Consider the following 20,686-nt stretch of genomic DNA (forward strand, 5'->3'; position numbering starts at 1 on the left):
CTAAAAATAAAATCTTGGGGGGCTCAGTTGGTTGAGCATCTAACTCTTGATTTTGGCTCAGGTCATGATCTCTCATTTCAGGGATCAAGCCCCACATCAGGCTCCATGCTGACAATGAGGAGCCTGCTTGGGATTCTCTCTCTGCGCCTCCCCTGCTCATGCTCTCTCTCTCAAAATAAACAAATTTGGTTTTTAAAAAATTGTTTAAATGTTTATTTATGTTTGAGAGACAGAGTGTGAGTGGAGGAGGGACAGAGACACACACACACAGAATCTGAAGTGGGCTCCAGACACTGAGCTGTCAGCACAGACCCTGACACCAGGCTTGAACCCACGAACTGCAAGATAATGACCTGAGCAGAAGTTGGATGCTTAACTAACCTGAGCCAACCAATTGCCCCTCAAAATAAACTTAAAAAAAGAAAAAAGTTTCCTATGTGCTCTGGAAAACCCAATACATGTTGTATGAATTAGATTTTTGTTAATAGTATCTGGTCTATGATTACGATGTCATATTTTGCTGGACTGTACAGAGTTTTTACCATTGAGGTGTTTATGAAAGAAAGTTTGAATTTGCTGCCAGGCATCAACCTGTGCCCACGATTGTGCCTTTGGCTCACCTCCATGGAGTATTGCTTGGCCTAACACTGCATGCACAGAAGCTCTACAAAGAGGAAAATAAGGTGGTTCAATACAATGACCAGTTCCTGGGTAGTAGATTATCTGGGGTCTGTCTTTTCCACAGGCCTGTAACCGTTCAGAGGCTATCTGAGCATAGAATTCACTCTTCCAATTTTGATCATCCATGCCAACAATAAACAGGAAGGGCCCCTGGGCCCTTTCCAATGGAATAATACTTTGGTAGTTGGGTTCCTCCAGTGGATTATCCCAAATCCCCACATAAATCAAAACTCCTGACTCAGTAATTGCACATCTCCCTATGTCACTACCAAGACTGGGAATAATCATATCTTTGTAATGCAGAGGAGTCATTGTGTTGGCCACACAGGAATTAATAAGTACAGTGGCTGTGATGCCCTTCAGGAAAGAGGCCATTGAGAGACACAGGTCACCTCCTTTAGAGAAGCCAAGAAGCCCAACACCAGGACCTTTCACCTGAAAAAGAGAGAACAAGCCTAGAATTTGTAAATGGAGGACATAAGCAGTGATTTTGTATTCTCTAGCTAGCTTTCTTAAATGTCATTTGCTTTCTCTTTTTAATGCAATGATCCACAGAGCTCAAGTGTGTCTTCTAATAAGCAAATCAGTTGATTTCCTAGCACAAAGGCCTTCTACTAATATTTATGGCAACTGGGTCAAGAGTAGACACAAAGAGCCATATACCCCATACTTAAATATTTAAAAGTTATTAAACAAACTATTGAAATATATTATTTTCTCCCACCTTGATAAATATACCTTTATAACAGTTTATAATATTGGGTTCAGATTTGAAATCTTGGAATTCCTTGAAGTTCTGTGCTAGAATGTGGCATGGGGGAGAGCTAGCCTCAGTCCTTGGTCCCTGGCCCCTGTTCCTTCTCTTCTCATCCCTGGCTCCATCATGCACCTTGAGGGGCCTCTCACACATGTATAGGGACACCCCCAGTGTCCATGTATAAGGCCTAGGTGTATTCACATTGACAGACCCAGAGAAAAGACATAGGGCCTGGAAGCAGGATCAGTGCTATTTGGCAAAGAATTCTGGGATTCCAGAGAACAGGGGTATGGGGTGTGTGTGTGTGTGTGTGTGTGTGTGTGTGTGTGTGTGTGAGTAAGGCACATGGGTTCCAGGCGGATACATTCCCTGGGTCCCTTGGACTCCTCATCCTGTGGGCAGGGAGTGTGGCCACCTGAAGCAAAAGGTCCAGGACAGAAGCCCCTCTTGCCCAGGTCTAAAGGCAGAACTGATAGGATATACTGGTCTCTTCTTTTTTCCCTGCAGCCTTATCTCCCCTAATAAATCAATAATCACAGTTCAAGGCCATCTCTGCTAAGAGACCAGTCCCCGAATTCTGACAGAGTTAGACCACCCTACAGACCTTGTAGAACATTTTCTAACACTTACTTAACATTAGAATATTTGGGTTTCTTTAAATCTAGATAGTTGCAGAGGATGTATTCCATTTTTCCAGTCTCAAATAAGAACTTTCTTTACAAAAACATAACAGCATTATTACATTTAACAAAATGAATGATTCCTTAATATCAACCAACACAGACCCTATTTAAATGTCACCAACTGTCCTAAAAATGTCTCTTAATAGTCAAACTTTTTCCTCTACACATTTACATTTATCTTCTTTTAATTAAATTAGACTTTTTTGTTAGAGAGAGAGCACAAACAGAGAAGAGAGGCAAAGGGAGAGAAAGAAGAAGAACTCCAAGCAGGCTCCATACTCAGTGCAGAGCCTGACATGGGGCTCAATCCCACAACCCTGGGCTCATGACCTGAGCTGAAATCAAGAGCCGGACACTCAACTGACTAAGCCACCCAGGTACCCCTACATTAACCTTATAAATGAGAAAAATTGAATCCCAGAGAAAGCAGTTGCCTTATCCAGTATTATAAGGGCATCGTGGGGTAGATGGAGAACCAGAAATAAAGGCTAGTACATTTAATACAACTCTTTGAATTATGGTCAAGAATTAAAGGAAAATCAACAGTTGCATCTTAGGGATTAGAGAGAGATGGGTGGAAGTGAAAATAATAATCCTAATAACTTTTGAAGAAACGTTTTTGTCTCTTTCTAACCCCCAGTGTTCTGGTAGGGCTTTGGGATCCAGTCCTGTGTCTGCTTTACCCTCTCTCCCCTGCATTCAGGCAAACACCAGAGCCCACCTTTGGATGCTGCAGCATGAAATCTACAGCTTCTTCAAAGTACTCCAGGTGCATATTATCCAAAAATTTAGGGAGGTCTCCAAATTTGAAATAAGCCAAAGCAAGCACAGCAAAACCATGTCCAGCCAGGAGGCTGGCCTTGTATTCACAAAGGCCACCACCACTTCCAAACAGATCGATGATCCCAGGGAAGGGTCCCGCACCTGGAAAGCACAAGTCATAAGGAGCTTTAGACTCTCAAAAGACATTCTTGAGTTTCAGATTTTGGCAGTCAGCAAAGAGAAGTTTCTGACGCCAGGAAGGTTGAGGGTGGAGGAGCAGGTGGAAAAAAGGACCCTTTTTAAATGTGGCTTTTTTTTTTCTTAATAGTAAACTTCAGGGAGAAGGGAGGGGGGAACAAAATATTTTCTCTAGAATTTTTCACATAATTTTCAAATATGAAATATATATTTCAAGTTACAAATAGCATATGAGGAGATATACATTTCCCATGATGTCGTCTTCTTCAAAAAAAATCTGAGAATACTTGAAGAACTGTACAATGCTCTCTCTATATAAGGGTTTATTAGATATACTCCCTACTTCTTTGCATTCTCTGCTCCAGCCCTAAAGAACACTATCCCATGGGGCGCCTGGGTGGCTCAGTCGGTTGAGCATCCGACTTCAGCTCTGGTCGTGATTTCACAGTTCGTGGGTTCAAGCTCGCGTCGGGCTCTGTACTGACAGCTAGCTCAGAGCCTGGAGCCTGTTTCAGATTCTGTGTCTCCCTCTCTATCTGACCCTCCCCTGCTCACGCTGTCTCTCTCTCTCAGAAATAAAAAACATTTTTTAAAAATTGAAAAAAGAAAAAAAGCCACTATCCCTAAATGTACTCTGTTCTCTTCGGCCCCTGAAAATGGCATAACGTTATTCTCCCCTCTCCACTTTTTATGATCCGGCTGACCTTTCAGTTTTCAAACCAATGTTTAGATCTCCCTTCCCAGAAGACTTCTCAGGTCTCCCCCAAGGCTGAGTTAAGTCAGATAGCCTTTTATATGTCCCCACCAGCACGCTGGGCCCTTATCATAGCACTTACCAAGCTTATAGGTGCAAGTATAGTTACCTGGGTCCTTTACTAGGCTATAAGTACGATGAGGACCATGTCTGACTAGCTATTGCATTCCACTATGCAGCATAGTCATTGACTTTATACAGATTTGTTAAAAAACTGTATCCTTCTACATTACTTACAAAAGCCCTTGAGACAGAAAACAATTGTTAAATGGGCCACAAAGTAGACATTGAAATAGTTAACACGAGATTGACCTGACTGAAATATCAGGTGCCAATATGGGTGATGAAAGGTTTTGGGGGGTGGGAGGATTCTTATTGAATCAGTCAGTATGATTTATTGAGCTCCTACTATATCCTTGGGCAAGCCTCTAGGAATATGGACATACAGAGATGTATAAAATCCAATTCCAATTGCAGGAGTTCACAGTTGACTGTACAGCGGTTGTGAATTGCTGACAAGCTGTAAGAATAAAGCAGAGCCTCTTGTTTTGTAGAATGAGAGAATTCAGTTTACAGATTCTCTGCGATATGGCAACTCCAGCATTTCTATATAGGAGGAGTTTCAGTCTGGAATTTGGTTGTAAGAGGTGGGGCAGGGGTCTTGTTTCTGGGCCCCTTTTAGCTAGGAAGAGCCTTGTTTTTACTTAGACTAGGGTCTAAACCTTAGCCCGACAGACATTTTGAGTAAGATATCTCTTTGTTGTGTGGGCTGTCCTGTGCATTCTGCCTGCTTCACACCATCTCTGGCCTATATCCACTAGATGTCAATAACATTCCCCCTCACCTTTCGGTTGTGACAACAAAAATGTCTCCAGGAGTGGGGGGAAATCAGCTCAGATTGAGGATCACTGACAGACTGTTTATGATGGGGGAAGAGGACTATCATTTTGGGGTTTTTTTTTTTTTTAGGATTATATGAGACTGCCTCTAGATTAGCTTCCTTGTTAGCTTGACATGAAAAGAGGCAAAGATCATTCTTGCACAGCAGCATTAACTCATTACCTAATGTTGATATTTGAAATACAGCTGCGTGGCTGGCACTTAAAGCCAATGCACTTTGTGGGCATGTTGAATGCACTTTTTAGCTGAGTGGCAGTGACTCCAGAAGTGCCATGAAATTTAAAGAGGAAAAACTTCCAGAATGCATGACAAGCTCTGGAGTGCGGCGATGAGTTTAGGAAACGTGGTTCTCAGTCAGGCAACAGTCCGCCCAGGATCTCAGGACTCCACCGATTCTTCAGAACAGCCTGGGGCGCAAGGCACTCACCTGGCGGCAGGAAGAGCGTGGCGCGCACCCGGCCCTCGCGCACCGGCACCCGCCGCACCCCCGGCCGCAGGAAGGCGCGCTCCAGCACCGCCCGGCCCAGGAGGTGCCCGGCCTCCGGCTCGTGGCCCTCGAGCACCTCCAGCTCCACGGCGAAGGGCGTCTGCACGTCCCGCTTCACCAGCCGCACCAAGGGCTTCTCGGGCTCCAGGGCCCAGAGCAGCCCCATGGGCTCGAGCCCCGTGAAGCTGCCGCCCAGCGCGGGCGCGCGCGCCAGATCCAGGACGCCGCCGGCGTCCGCTTGGTACCGCGCGTGGGACCGGAAGAGCGCGCCATTCTCGTCGCGCAGGGACGTGCGCAGCGTGACGGGCTGTCCCGGGGCCAGACCTCGCACGGCGATGCGCACGGGCTCGTCCCAGCTGCTGCGGCCCGCGGGCTCCACAATCACGGTCGCTGCCATCCGGATTACTGCGGAACAGGGGAGGCCGGGCTCTCCAGAGTCACGTGTCCAGCCAGGAGTCTCTCCACCCACCCGAGAAGCAGTCGCAGTTGGAAACTTTATGATACTCGGACGCTAGGACATTCTAAGCCATTGCGTGAAGTTAGCTAGTGTTTGTGAAAATCCACTAGTGTCTGATCAGAAAGAAGTATCTGCTTAAATAAGAGTTCATTATTTTGCAACCCAGTGCAGTGAGTGTGGAAGTAGAGGTACAAAGGCCGCTGAGATTGGGAGAGATACTGGCAATTCGGAAAACCTGGAGTTTTATAAAGCATCCCAGGTGATTGTAATTCACATGATGAGTGGAGAAACAGTCCTGATCTTTCCATTGTCTCTCAATCCTTTAGCAAGCTTTTTCCTCTAGAGCTAAGCGTTCCAGAGCAGGTAGATGTTCTGGGGTGAGATCTACCTGGGCTCCAGTCTGATCCTGCTCCTTAAGAGATATGCAATTAAGCCTCTGAATCCAGTCTTCTTATCTGTAAAAGGTGTATTGTGATAATTACATGGACTAACATGTAAAAACACTGCACTGATATACCTACAGTGAGTGCTCAGTAAGAGTTTTGCTCTTCAATTCATAAATCTTGGTGCTGGCAGTGTGAGGGTTGAGCTGTGTCTGAGTTCTGGTAGGAAACAAGTGGCACGTTCCAATTGGGGAGTTTGTGGAGAGTTTCATAAAGGGACTATTCCCAAAGGCATTGGCAAGGTTAAGAAATAAACAAGATTGGGAGCGCCTGGGTGGCTCAGTCGGTTAAGCGTCTGACTTCGGCTCAGGTCATGATCTCACGGTTGGTGGGTTCGAGCCCCGGGGCAGGTTCTATGCTGACAGCTAGCTCAGAGCCTGGAGCCTGCTTCAGATTCTGGGTCTCCCTCTCTCTCTGACCCTCCCCTGCTCATGCTGAGTTTCTCTCTCTCAGAAATAAATATAAATAAATAAACAAGATTGGCTGCAGCCCCTTGGGCTTGAAGTCTCAAGGGGAGAGGGTTGCCTGGCAGGAGCTGTAGCCATCGTGGTGGGAGGCAGCAATCCACTGTGAGATAGTAGGAGTGGGGAGAACAAACACCTTGACCTCACTCTCCTCTTGCCCTTCCCGTTCTTGCCAGTCAGTGCCTTTTTTTAGCTGAACCCAGCCAGTCAGCTCAGCCTGCTTGGTTACACAACAGGGTGGATGAAACACACAGAAGATGCCCAGTGAGGACAAGGTCAAGACATATTTATAAGCTGAATAAAAAGAAGCCAGAGTAAGTCCCAGATCTCAGACTTCAGTGAGCTTTGGCTACTCCGCCTTTTGAGTAACTGCTGCAGGGTCTTTTAAACACCTGTTGCTTAAAGTGTTATAGGCTGTGAGCAATCTAGGAACACTCAGCTTACAAAGACTACGTGGGCTGTCACTGCCACCAGAACAATTGAAATCTGCACTCAGATTTCAGAAAGGCAAAGTGAAAGGTGACTTCTCCCTCTCCCTTCCCTGATATCTAGGATGCTGTGAAGAGATGCAGAAATGGCTCCCAGGCACATGAGGGAAGAGCAACTAAGGAGGAGGCCTTGGGTGGGCCATTCAAAACTGCCTTCGTGTGGGGAATTCTGCACTTAGAAACTCCATGGAAGAAGTAAGTTGTTGGGCGCCATTCTGAACTCACTAGTTGAGAAAACTCCTTGTGAGGTTAAGGCAGGTTTGCAAGGCCTCCCGCTGTCAGATGATGACCGATATCCACCCCCACTCAATTATTTCTGCTTGAGCACCAACCCCCAAGGCACTTTGTTGATTGGTATGGGGAATCTTATTCTGTCTGGCCCTGGTATGATGATTGCACCTTGTGAAGGAACTTACTGTAGGAACTGCTTTTGTGACTATGGGAACAGACGTCGTGTCTCCGACAGGTCCTGTTTTCCTCAATACTTCCCTTGAGCTATGAACAGGCTAATGACCCTAACTCACAAAAGATTGACCTTTACATGTACAATTCTGTTTCTACCATTACGGTAGTCCAAGGGGTTCATACAGCTCAACATGTGAATCAACTAACCAAAAATGTCTCTCATGCCCTGGCTATTCACGAAATCATAGACAAAAAACTAGACACAAAGGTAAATGCACTCGAAGAGGCTATTCTATGTATTGGAAATGAGCGAACCTCATTAAAGGTACAGTTGGCTCTCCAGTGCCATAAGGAATATAACTGGACAATTAAGTCCGGCCTGGAGACAAAGAGCCTAATTTAGAGGTAGGAACAGATAAGGGCAGAAGATAAGTTACCGCATACACCTTTGCTAACTGGTGATGTATAGCAGTCCCTTCCCTAAGGCCTACATTCCACAAACACCTTCCCTTACCCTGGCAGCTGTGATGAGGATGGATAAGAGTAGTTAAAACATAAACCCAAGTACAAAGGCTAACACATTTAGGGCCCTCATGGTGTTTATACATTCAGCATCAAATCAAAAAGTTATTAACAAGCTCAAATACATTCTTCCTCTTGTGAGCCAGACAGAATGATTCCTAGCCTGTCTTAAACTATGAATTAATCTTAGTGTTATTGACGCAACAAACGTGTATGTTTTCACTGAGAACACCCTGTTATTTTCTTAAGTTGTAAGATTTACTCAACCTCACTATAATTGGGGTAGTTCTGCAAGAGTACTTCTGTAAAACCTGTTTCTATACACTTTCTAAAGCATCTTCTCACAGAGAATTATCCATTATAAAAATGCCATTTTCTGATGTCATGTTATCATTTGCCCTATAAATAAAGACACTAAAACTGACAGGGCAGAGATGCCTGCCTGGTGATCAGAAAGAATCTCGGGGCTCTCTCACTCTCTCTCGCCCACACCGTCCATCCTTTGGGGACCCCCTGGACTGGCTGGCGCTGGACTCTGGTGGTACGTATTGTACAGGCCAACTGCCAGGGCAGCTTGCCCACAAGCTGAAAAAGAATCAGCTGCTCTAAGAGGGGACTGGCTTTGTATAAATTCCAGTGTTTGTCTAGTGACTTGATGAAGTAGCTGTAGATTAATACTCCCATATGTGGCATACTATCTCCAATATTGAACATAAAACTTAATTTCTGTGCCCCTTTTTTAAGGGTAGGAACTTATGGATAGACAAAAGCCTTTGCTTGATTTAGGGTAGAATCTTTCTGGCTACCCTCAGATAATGACACACCCAGAAAGGTTTCTATCTGAGAAGGCTCCTGAACTTTTCCATGCTTACTAGGCCACTGACTTTTAGTTATAAATTCAATATGGAAAGGTTGAATTTCAGAACTGTTTCAGTATTACCTCTGATCAGTATAGCATCAATGAGAAATTTCACTACCTGAATTACACTTAGGACACCTGTTTAAATATTGCCTTAACAGGTTAAGTCAAATGTTAGAGAGTTGAAATATCGTGGAAGCAAGACTATAAAGTAAATCACTGGCTGCCAAGTGAGGCAAACTGCTGTTAATATCTAAAATGTAGGGGCGCCTGGGTGGCTTAGTCGGTTAAGCGTCCGACTTTCGCTTAGGTCATGATCTCGCGGTTCGTGGGTTCGAGCCCCGCGTCGGGCTCTGTGCTGACTGCCAGCTCAGAGCCTGGAGCCTGTTTCAGTCTGTGACTCCCTCTCTCTCTGACCCTCCCCTGCTCACGCTGTCTCTCTCTCTCTCTCTCTCTCTCTATCCTAGAAATAAATAAAACATTAAAAAAAATAAAATAAAATGTAAATACATACATACATACGTATGGGGATCAAAAACAAGCTCTGGTAAGATTAATAAAATGATAACAATCAGGGATGATTTAGAAAGATCTTCCTGTAGAGAAACAGTGGCAACCACAGTTACAGATTCTTTTGGTTTTCTGTTATCCTCCATTGACATCCGAGATACATTTACTTTTCCAATAACCTGAGTGAGAGTTAAAGAAGAAAAGGTTGGAGATGGGATGGGCTCCCAGTTTCTCCAGTATTGGTTATGATTTCACGCATGATCCTGGCCTGGGACTGTTTCTTTTTTATGGTTTTTGTGAAACAAGAGAGCCCCAAGTTTCCATTTCTTAGCAGTCAGTATACATCCCATGTAAGTCTCTTTTCAAAGATAGCGATAACTTAATATCAGTANCTAGAAATAAATAAAACATTAAAAAAAAATAAAATAAAATAAAATGTAAATACATACATACATACGTATGGGTATCAAAAACAAGCTCTGGTAAGATTAATAAAATGATAACAATCAGGGATGATTTAGAAAGATCTTCTTGTAGAGAAACAGTGGCAACCACAGTTACAGATTCTTTTGGTTTTCTGTTATCCTCCATTGACATCCGAGATACATTTACTTTTCCAATAACCTGAGTGAGAGTTAAAGAAGAAAAGGTTGGAGATGGGATGGGCTCCCAGTTTCTCCAGTATTGGTTATGATTTCACGCATGATCCTGGCCTGGGACTGTTTCTTTTTTATGGTTTTTGTGAAACAAGAGAGCCCCAAGTTTCCATTTCTTAGCAGTCAGTATACATCCCATGTAAGTCTCTTTTCAAAGATAGCGATAACTTAATATCAGTAATACTCTCATGGTTCCATAGTATTGTATCAATGGTAACTTCCTGATTTTGATATTTGTAGTATGGTTATGTAAGATGTTAACATTAAGGGAAGGGGAGGAATGGTATAGGGAACACTGTACTATTTCTGCAACATTTTTGTGGGTTGAAAATTATTTCAAAATGAAAGGTTTGAACAAAAAAGAAAAATATCAGAGAGTGATGAAATCACCAAAAAGGATACCTGTGATCTTCTGTGCCCCATTTGTAGGGTTAGTAAAACCTGTCCACCTCAGATCCTTCCTCATATCTTTGAATATTTAGTCTTTCCCATTTGATTGAGGTTTCCAGGAACTTGTGTTATCTCTGACCCTATATCTAAAACTCCACTGAAATACTTGAATATTTCCCTTGTCTAAAGCACCTGGACTTAGGCATATGATTTCTCTGGAGGAATCTGATATTGTAACAAGTCTGGAGAGAAAGGGCATTAGGACCATGTGTCTCTCCCTTTGAGGGATCTTGTCCTTAGTCTTTAAGGAAAGGTTCCCTACATTCAGAGAGATTTGATTAAATGGAAAAGCATAGCTTTCAAAATAACTACTTGCTGTTTGGGTACAAAAAGTTATGCTCTTAGCCTGGTGAGCCTGCTCTTGGCTCAGTTCCCAGAACTCTGAATTACAGGAGCTACCAAGTTGAGTGCTTTCCAGGAGCATTGCCCTAGATGGGGCTGTTAGTGGGGAGTTTGAAAGATTAACTCTTTCAGGTGCTACATTATTTAATTTTGTAATTAAAAAAGTTTGTTTTTTTTTTTTGAGAGAGAGAGAGAAAGAGTCAGAGCATGAGTGGGGAAGAGGGACAGAGGGAGAGACAAAATCTCAAGCAGGCTCCATGCGCAGCACAGAGCCCAACACAGGGCTCAATCCCATAACCCTGGGATCATGACCTGAGCCATAATCAAGAGTCAGATGCTCGACTGGCTGAGCCAGCCAGGCCTCCCTACTTTTGTAATTTTATTAAATCACTAGTAAGCAATGACTGGATAGTTTGACCCAGAAACTATTGTATGAACAGAATGAAACACTAATTCACAAGAATACAAGTTTAACAGATTTTATTTTTAAGGAAGCGCTACACTCAACGTGGGGCTCAAACTTACAATCCCAAAATCAAGAGTTGCATGCTCTACAGACTGAGCCAGCCAGGTACCTCATAAAAATATATTTCCTACTTGCCCGTTCTCTGACTATTCACCACCAGCACCATCCATGACCTGCAATAGCTCTGCTTATAACCATTTGGAAGAGCAGGAGGTAAATCTTAGAAAAACTAGGAATGCCAGTTTATTTCATTTTAGTGAAAGCAGATTATTTGGGCAACCAGGGCAGCCGGCCTCAGGCGGATTCAGATGGCCTCTTTAATTATTCCTGATTCCTCCTGTTATAACTCTCCATGACTGCAGTTGTTCTCCAATATCCCATAAGTAGGATCGTGGTAATCTCCATAATCTCATCAAACATAGAAACAGAGCATCTAACTCTTGGGGTATCATGTTCAGAGAAGAGTACTCACTGTGAGACCCGCTCTCCCCCAATTCAGCCTGGTCAATCTGAATGCCTTCTGCCTGATCCTAGTAGCCAATATAACAGATTCTTCCAGAAGTCTGGTTGTATATTATAGTGAGAGCTGGATTTCTTGGTGAGTCATTAGGTCTCTTCTCAATAGTGTGTCTATTCATTGGCCCTTGGAAGCTTTCTTCTTTTACTTCTATTACTGGGTAAGTTTGAGGTGATTTATGGAGAAGGACTAAATAAATTTGCCCTTCAACATCATGAGGAGAAGTCAGAGAATCTTGTCTGGGGAAAGACCAACTGAATTCTCCCTGCCTACTCTGATTTCAGCCCAGGAAAAACAGACAGAAGATGGTACTCTCATCCCCTCATCTCTTCACCCTACGTTTTAAACTCCAAATCTTCTTCCCAAATAGACTTTTCTCTCAAAATATCACAGTTTTCTATTATAATAGTGTCGATATCAGTCAGACCCGGGTCCTGGAATTCTCTTTGCTGCCTAATCTCCTATCAGTGTTTCTTGCAGGTGCACAACCTAACTCTAGCATACCCCCATGGACCACCCAGATTTAGACTATATAGTATTGTACCCACTGGTGGTGCTTTGAATCTTGAGTGTGGTCCCCAAATTGGACGTTTGGAATCTCTACCACAGGACCTTGAGCTTGTCTAGGAGGTGATAATATCCTTGGATAAGCTGAATGGCATCTTCCAGGTCTTAGAAGAATATCGTATGTTCACATCATCAAGAGCAACATGTGAGAACTTGGCCCTACCAGCAAGATTTACTAGGAACTAGTAGAAACATCAATATTAGCTTAAGATACATACAGTGACTATGCACTTTACCCAATGCCAAAGCTCATATAGTAACAGGCTTTGGACATACCTGAGACCAAACAAAAGCTACATCAGAATCCTGGGATTATGAAGAAAATCCAGAAAATTGACACCTTCATGCAGATTATATATAGTTCATCTTAGAGTGGACCATGGCCTTTTCAGTTCCTTATGAGCATGAAGTGAAGTAGATAAAAGGAAGCTGATTGGCATTTCTGTGATTGGTGAAGATTTTGGGGATGGCACAATATAGGAGACACTCCTGCTGAAGTCCATCATCCCTTTTCATCTCATTGTGTGATTAAGATTTAAAGGTGCCTGGAATTACAATCATAATGGGCAACATATTGTATTATATATGCATATCTATGCAAGACAGTAGAGAACCCCATCATAAGACAACAGAATCATTCTGTAATAAGAGCACCATCCATTCATGTATTTATGAGATTAAAATGATAAGGGGAGTGCCTGGCTGGCTCAGTTAGTAAAGCATACAACTCTTGAATCTCAGGGTTGTGAGTTTGAGCCCCATATTGGGTGTAGAGATTACTTAAAAATAAAATCTTAAGAGGGTACCTGGGTGGCCAGTCAGTTAAGTGTTTGACTTCGGCTTAGGTCAGAATCTCACCATTCTTGAGTTTGAGCCCTGCATCTGGCTCTCTGCTGTCAGCCCTGAGCCTGCTTCAGATCCTCTGTCTCCTTCTCTGTCTGCCCCTGCCCCACACTCTCTCTCTCTCTCTCTCAAAAATAAATATTAAAATAAAAATAAAGTCTTAAGATAAAATGGAAGATGTAGGATCTCCTCCTGGCCCAGTCAGTACAGCATATGATTCTTGATATCAGGGTTGTGAGTTTGAGTCCCATGTTGGGTGTAGAGATAACTTTAAAAAATAAAATAAAAATTTAGAAAAAAAGAGAAGATGTAAAGGAATTGCAATGCAAGTGAATGCTTTTATGCAGTAGACGAATCTCAGGGAAACCAACGTAAGACCCAAAAAGTCTACCAATCTGTAGCACATTGCCAAGTTATGAGATTATAATGTATATGTGTACAGAATTTAAATTACTGGTCCATATTCATCTGATTAGTAAGGTTTTCTGAAAGAACCAGCATCAGAAAGGAGATATTACTTTCTAAAGACCATTATCTGTTGCTCTTTGAAATGAAACTGGTTTAGTATTTGTATATTGTTGCTGTGGTATGTAAGTATCTTGCATAAGACCGATTTAAGACATGAAATATACCCAGGGAGTGATCTTAAGCTGTCATATGTTGGGTAAGAATGGTCAGAGGAAATCAGTCCAGCTAAGAAGATCTCAGGAATAGATTTGAGAAGCTGGTCAAGGAGCTCAGAAAAAGTAGAGACAAGAGACTCTTCTTGAAGCCTGTATCATCGATTTCTATCATTAAAAGAGTGAAATGGTAAAATGTAGTAGAAATATNTTGAAATGAAATTGGTTTAGTATTTGTATATTGTTGCTGTGGTATGTATCTTGCATAAGACCGATTTAAGACATGAAATATACCCAGGGAGTGATCTTAAGCTGTCATATGTTGGGTAAGAATGGTCAGAGGAAATCAGTCCAGCTAAGAAGATCTCAGGAATAGATTTGAGAAGCTGGTCAAGGAGCTCAGAAAAAGTAGAGACAAGCGACTCTTCTTGAAGCCTGTATCATCGATTTCTATCATTAAAAGAGTGAAATGGTAAAATGTAGTAGAAATATAATGTAGATAGGTTATCACATATCAGATAAACACTACAAAAGTACATTTATACCCACGCCTTGGAATAGACCTACACTGCTCCTTTATGTGACTCAGTTTGGGATGCCTAAGGCAGTTCTAAATACTGGTGGGCAATGAAGATGTGTAAGGAACACAGAGGGTCCTAAGCTAAGACAGACAACTCTTCTGGCGTTTTCTTTCTTTTTAAATCTGTATTGATTTTTTAAAAAGTTAAATATTAAGTGGATTAGAAGAATAACTGGTAAAACATGTGAGTCTTTAAGGAAAAATAATATGACCATTATCTAGTATTCATCATAAAACATTGTCTTTACTTCTAAAGCCCCTGCATGCTGCATCCTGATCCCAATCAAAGGTAATCACCATTTTCAATTTTGTGTTTATTAACCTTTTAGCTTTCTTTATAATTTTATCATGTTTGTATCTTTGAACAGTATTTTTTTTACTTTTACCAATTTTTGAATCTCACATAATACATTTCTTTCTTTTTTTTTTTTTAATGTTTACTTGTTTATTTTGAGAGTGAGAGAGAGAATACATGCTCAGGGGCAGAGGAGGGGCAGAGAAAGAGGAAGAGAGAGAATCACCATGCAGGCTCCAACCTGTCAGCACAGAGGCCGATATGGAGCGTGATCTTTAGAAATGTGAGATTATGAAAAAAAAAAAAAAAAGAAATGTGAGATTATGATCTGAACCAGTATCAAGAGTTGGGCGCTTAACCGGCTGAGCTACCCCGGCACCTCTAAATGTAAATCTTATAAGTATATTCTACTTAAAAGAATAACATCTTTATGTAGTATGATTTATATATCATGCCATATAACTCACTTATTTTAAGTGTACAATTCAGTGATTTTAGTATATTCACAATGTTGTGCAACCAGCACCACTACTAATTCAAGAACAATTTCATCACCTCCAAAAGAAACCCTGTACCCCTAGCAGTCACTCTCCATTTCTGCCCACGTATCTCCACTCCCAGCCCTAGGCAGCTACTTATCTACTTTGCGTCTCTATTGATTTGTTTATTCTGGATATTTTTTATAAATGGACTCAAACAATATGTGGTCTTTCATTCACTTCACATAATGTTTTCGAGGTTTATCTATATTGTAGTATGTATCAGTACTTACTTTATTGCAACACAATATTCTGTTATGTGGATATGCTGTATTAAATTTTAACTTTTTGATGAATGATTTACACTTGGGTTATATCTGCTTCTTGGCTGTTGTGAATATTGCCAATATCTCTTGGCTATTATGAATATTTCTGCTGTGAGTACTCCTGGCAAGTTTTTATGCATATGGATATTTTTGTTTTTCTTGGGCATAATCTAGGTCTGGAATTGCTGGTCATTACAATTCTGTATTTAACCTTTTGGAAAGGCCAGATTTCCCAAGTAGCTACACCATTTACAATCCCAACAGCAGTGTATGAGGGTTCCTTTTTCTCTTCATCACCAACACTTGTTTTTATCTTTTTTATATAAGTAGTTCCACCCCAAGATGGGGCTAAAATTCCCCACCCTGAGAACCAGAGTCACATACTCAACCTACCAACGCCTCTATTTTATTATAGCAATTCTAGTAAATAAGAAGCGGTATCTCATTGTGATTTTAATTTTTAATTTTCCTGATGCCTAATGATACTGAGCATTGTTTCATGTGCTTATTGGCAAGTTTTATATTTTCTTTGGGGAAGTGACTATTCATAATCATTGTCTATTTAAATTCCCTCAGCCTGAAGTTCCACTCCCTCATCTTCAGTCAAGTCTCTGATCAAAGACTACCTACTCAAATATGCCTTTTTTCACCAGTCTATTTAAGATACCACCTCCCTCGGGCTCTAATCATATTTTTTTATTCTTCACACAATTTATGATTTTATTTTCTTACCTCCAAACTAGAATAAATGCTTTTTGACAGCAAAGACTTTGTTATCTTTGTTCATCTTTGCCATCCTTAGAACATTGCCTGCCACATTGTAGGCTTTCAATAAATATTTGTGGAGGAAGTGGAATGACTCCAGACAACAACAGGAGAGAAAATAAAGTTTTTCTGTTACCTTTGGAGTTTCTTTCAACAAAGTACACAGGTTTATTTCACCTTGGCAAAATAAATGCCATATTATTAATACCTAATATAAATCCATTTTGAATATACATAAGAGATAAGGAGTTTAAACAGATTGGTTAAAAATAAGTTTAATTTTCAGAGAGATTTTATTATTCCTTGTTGACAAATTCTTAGAACAAAGTTTAACTGTCATAATTGTTATCTTATACATTTACTTTATACACTGTACATGTACATACTGTCACTTGAGGTTAAGATGTTCATCTCTTATGCTCTGACAGGAAATCAATACTATATATGATCTTACAGCATTTTTAGAGCACAAAATTGTATATGAATGTATAGGCCAATTACACTTAATGTAATTACTGATCTATTTGAGTTTAAATTATTATTTATCCTTATTCTATATTTTATCTTCTTTTAGATTTTTAAAATTACATTTGCCTCCTGTATTAGCTTATGGTAATAACTTTGATTTATTAATGTTGAACAAAAATTAATATTTGTGTCACTTTGTGAAAAATGCAATGATCCTAGGACACTTCCACTCCACTTATTTCCTTCTTACATATGCTATTTAATTGTTTGTGTATTTGAAACCCCATAGTATATTATTTGTAAGTATCTTAGATTTATCTATATGTTTACCCTTCTCATTATATTCCATTTCTTCCTTCATCTACATGCTCCCCCCTAGAATCATTTTCCTGTGCTTGAAGAATACTCTTTAGTTTTTCCTTCATTGCAGGTATGCTATTTTATCTATATTTTTTTCTAAAACTGACTTTATTTTGACTTCATTAAATTGTTTTCAATAAACTTTATGAAAAATACATGATTTCATATTGAAGTATCTATTTTGTTAGTTATAGGCTTCTAGGCTGTCAGATATTTTCTGTCAGCATGTTGGGGGTATTACTCCAGTGGTTTCCCTTTTCCATTATGGCTATTTTTAAGTCAGTTGTTAGATCTATTGTTTTTCTTTGGAGGTTGTCTTTTTTCTGTGGCTACAGGTATTTTTTTTCCATATTTTTCTTTATATATAGATAGATTCCAATTAGTTAACATATAGTTTAGTATTGGTTTCAGGATTTGAATTTAGTGATTCATCACTTACATATAACACCCAGACTCATCCCATCAAGTGCCCTCTTTAATGCCCATCAACACATTTAATCTATCCCCCACCCACCTTGCTGGTGAGGTTTTTTTGGTTTTGTTTTGTTTTAATGTTTATTTATTTTGAGAGAGAGGCAGACAGACAGAGAGTGCCCTTGCACATGCAAGTGGGGGAGGGGCAGAGAGAGAGAGAGGGAAAAAGAATCCCAAGCAGGCTCTCTACTGTCTGCACAGAGCTGGACACGGGGCTCAATCTCACAAACCATGAGATCATGACCTGAGCCCATATCGAGTCAGACTCAACCCACTGGATCACCCAGGTGCCCTGCTGGTTAAGTTTCTAATCTTTGTCTTTCTTTTCAGCAGTTTTCCTACATAACAAACAATTCTGTGAGAAGGCTGCATTTTCCAAAGATCACTGCAACAATAACTCCCACCTCAGAAGCTCTTCTAGGAAGCTTGCCATTTTCCTTATCAGGAGATAAGGGTCTTTAACCACTTTTCCTTGCACTTGAGGTCTTTGTGTCTACTTCAAACAATAGAATACAGTTGAAATGATACTATGTGACTTCCAAAACTAGGACTTTAAAAATGCCACGTACTTCTGCCATCCTCTCTTGGGAAATTCATTCTTGAACCTCTGGTATGATGCTGTGAGAAAACTCAAGCAGCCTCTGGACATACCTATATACATGGGAATAACAGCTGCTTTTAGGACTAGGTGGTTGGTGGAAGCTGGAAGGACTTCAAGAAGACTGTTAGTGAAAGCCTGAAGGGCCACATGGAGAGCTAAAGGAAAGCAATAAAAATTTATTGGAAGCTGAAGGCAAGAATGACACAGTAATGTGAAAAATGGAAAATATACCTAAATGAATTCAGTAATCTGGCTTAGGTGATTTCCCAGCAGAGTACTGACAGAGACACCTGCCTTCTTCTTGCTGCCTATGATAAAATGCAAGAGGCCAAATTAAAGAATGATCTGTTAAATATGAAGGAACCAGGACTTGCCAAGTTTGACAATAATACTGTTCCTCCTTCCCAGCCTCCCCATGTGGTAAATTAGTCTTTCGTTAAGACAGGACCTCGAACCAAAATCAAATCTGGAGTGGGTCTGGGGGAGATCATTTGTAAAGACCTCAGAGAGATTCAAGGTAGTGCTTCATGGAACATTTCAGACTGACAAAATCCCCTCTGATGATTTTAAGGTGTCCGTAGCAGATCTTATCAAATAACAGAGCTTCTACGAATCTTACGAGTATTATCCTGCAGCATTGTCACAGGGAGCCCCAGGTAGGGAAGTTCTTATCTCAAACAGAGTTGTAGCGGTATGTTTTATCTAATAAGGTGAACCTCACTAAGCTGTTTAGGAAACCCACAGAGTTCTTAAGAGAATTGTTTTGGTAGAAGTAAAATTTGAACTAAAACAGAAAAAAAAAAAAAAAAGGCCAAAACAAAGGCGGGGGCACCTAGGTGGCTCAGTTGGTTAAATGTCTGACTTCAGCTCAGGTCATGATCTCGTGGTCTGTGGGTTCAAGCCCTGCATCGGGCTCTGTGCTGACAGCTCAGAGCCTGGAGCCTGCTTCAGATTCTGTGTCTCCCTCTCACTCTCTTTCAAAAGTAAATAAAACTCAGGGGAAAAAAAGAACTTTGGACTCCTAATATTTTCCATCTAGGAAGCAGATTGAGGAAGCTTTGTAGTTACTAATTCAGTTTTCTTATGGAAAATAAAGGTTTTTAACTCAGAGGGCAGATTTTCAAAAAATGGTTATAATGTTTCCCATCCCATATTCTTCTAAAATCTTGCCAGTCTCCTTTTTCAGAGGTGAACTCTATGTTCTCCTTGAACTTGGGTGGGTCTTTGTGACTGCCTTGACCAAGAGAGTATGGCAAGAGTGATGCTATGTAGCTTCCAAGACTATGTCAAAAGAATGGCATGCAATTTTGCCTTGCTCTCTTGGATCCAAGCCCAAGTAGCCAGGGAGAAGACCCATATGGAAAGATTGGGAGATCCTCTCCCTCACCCCATTATGAACTCAGTATTAGTGTCCCTTCAAAATTCATATTTTGAAATCCCAACCCTCAATGTGGTGGCATTTGAAGGTAGGGACTTTGGGAGGTTATTACCTTTAAACAAGGGCATGAGAGTGAGGCCTCCCCACCCCCATGATGGAATTAGTGCCCTTTGAAAAAAAGAAGCCAGATCTCACTTTCTGTGCTACATGAGGACACAGGGAGAAAGCAGCCATCTGTAAGCCAGAAAAAGGCAATTAACCAGGAACTAAATCTGCTGGAAATTTGATCTTGGACTTCCCGGTCTCCAGGTGAAGTAAATGTCTTGTAGTTTCAGCCATCCAGCCTATGGTATTTTGTTATAGCACAGTGAAGCCCAAGCTAAGACACAGTGCTTCTTGAATATGTGGCTTGATGTCTTTATCAGTTTTGGAAAATTCTCAACCCTTATTTCCTCAAATACATTTATGCAATGCTTTGTATAATGTATAATGAGCCCTGAGGTCAAGGAAAATGAGGAATAGTGCCTCCAAGAATGTCACACTATGATTTTCCAGTCTATTCTTTTTTTAAATGTTTACTCATTTTTGAGGTTGGAAGGGGCAGAGAGAGAGACACACACACAGAATCCAAAGCAGGTTCCAGGCTCTGAGCTGTCAGCACAGAGTCTGATGCCGGGCTTGAACCCATAAACTGTGAGATTATGACTTGAGCTGAAGTCAGATGTTTAACGGACTGAGCCACCCAGACACCCCTCCAAACTCTATTCTTAAAGCCAGGAAGCATGAAAATAAGTTAAAGTCATTCATCCTTGGAAAAGGTCTTAGACTTAACTTTCTTGGGACAGATGCTCCCCTTCTTACAACTCCTCCTCTGATCTCTGTGAGGAAAAGATCAGTCTGGCCGTCCTCATATCAACACCTCTCTATACGGTTTTGGTCAGTCAGAATTCTACCTTGCTACCAGTATTTGAACCAGTAGCAAACACTGGATGGCAATTCTCCCACAGACAGAAAAAGTATCCCACAGATACTCCCCTAGTATTTGTTCAACTTTAAATTTCATCCATGGCTCAAAGCGGTAAGTAAAAAACATCTAGAAGAAAACACAAATTTTAACAGAGGGGAGGCT

General features: G+C 41.2%; 1 protein-coding gene across 1 annotated transcript; it reads right to left on the bottom strand.

Moving 5' to 3' along the window:
• Window positions 1-132: 132 nt before the first annotated feature.
• On the bottom strand, window positions 133-5,697 carry LOC144220461 (acyl-coenzyme A thioesterase 6-like). The gene is made up of 3 exons (XM_077750691.1): window positions 5,163-5,697; window positions 2,843-3,045; window positions 133-1,116 (listed from the first exon to the last, which is right to left on the bottom strand). The coding sequence occupies exons 1-3, from the start codon at window positions 5,617-5,619 to the stop codon at window positions 511-513; spliced, it is 1,266 nt and encodes a 421-aa protein (XP_077606817.1). The 5' UTR covers window positions 5,620-5,697; the 3' UTR covers window positions 133-510.
• Window positions 5,698-20,686: the final 14,989 nt, after the last annotated feature.

This window comes from Crocuta crocuta, unplaced genomic scaffold (genome assembly GCF_008692635.1).
Source record: "Crocuta crocuta isolate KB4526 unplaced genomic scaffold, BGI_CrCroc_1.0 scaffold186, whole genome shotgun sequence".
NCBI lineage: Eukaryota > Metazoa > Chordata > Mammalia > Carnivora > Hyaenidae > Crocuta > Crocuta crocuta.

Excerpts from the sequence above, each read along its gene's own strand:
- LOC144220461 (XM_077750691.1), bottom strand. The coding sequence starts at position 5,619 with ATGGCAGCGACCGTGATTGTGGAGCCCGCGGGCCGCAGCAGCTGGGAC. Across the intron at positions 3,046-5,162 it reads CACGCTCTTCCTGCCGCCAG|GTGCGGGACCCTTCCCTGGG; the intron begins GTGAGTGCCTTG and ends TGTGCTTTCCAG. Across the intron at positions 1,117-2,842 it reads TCATGCTGCAGCATCCAAAG|GTGAAAGGTCCTGGTGTTGG; the intron begins GTGGGCTCTGGT and ends TCTCTTTTTCAG.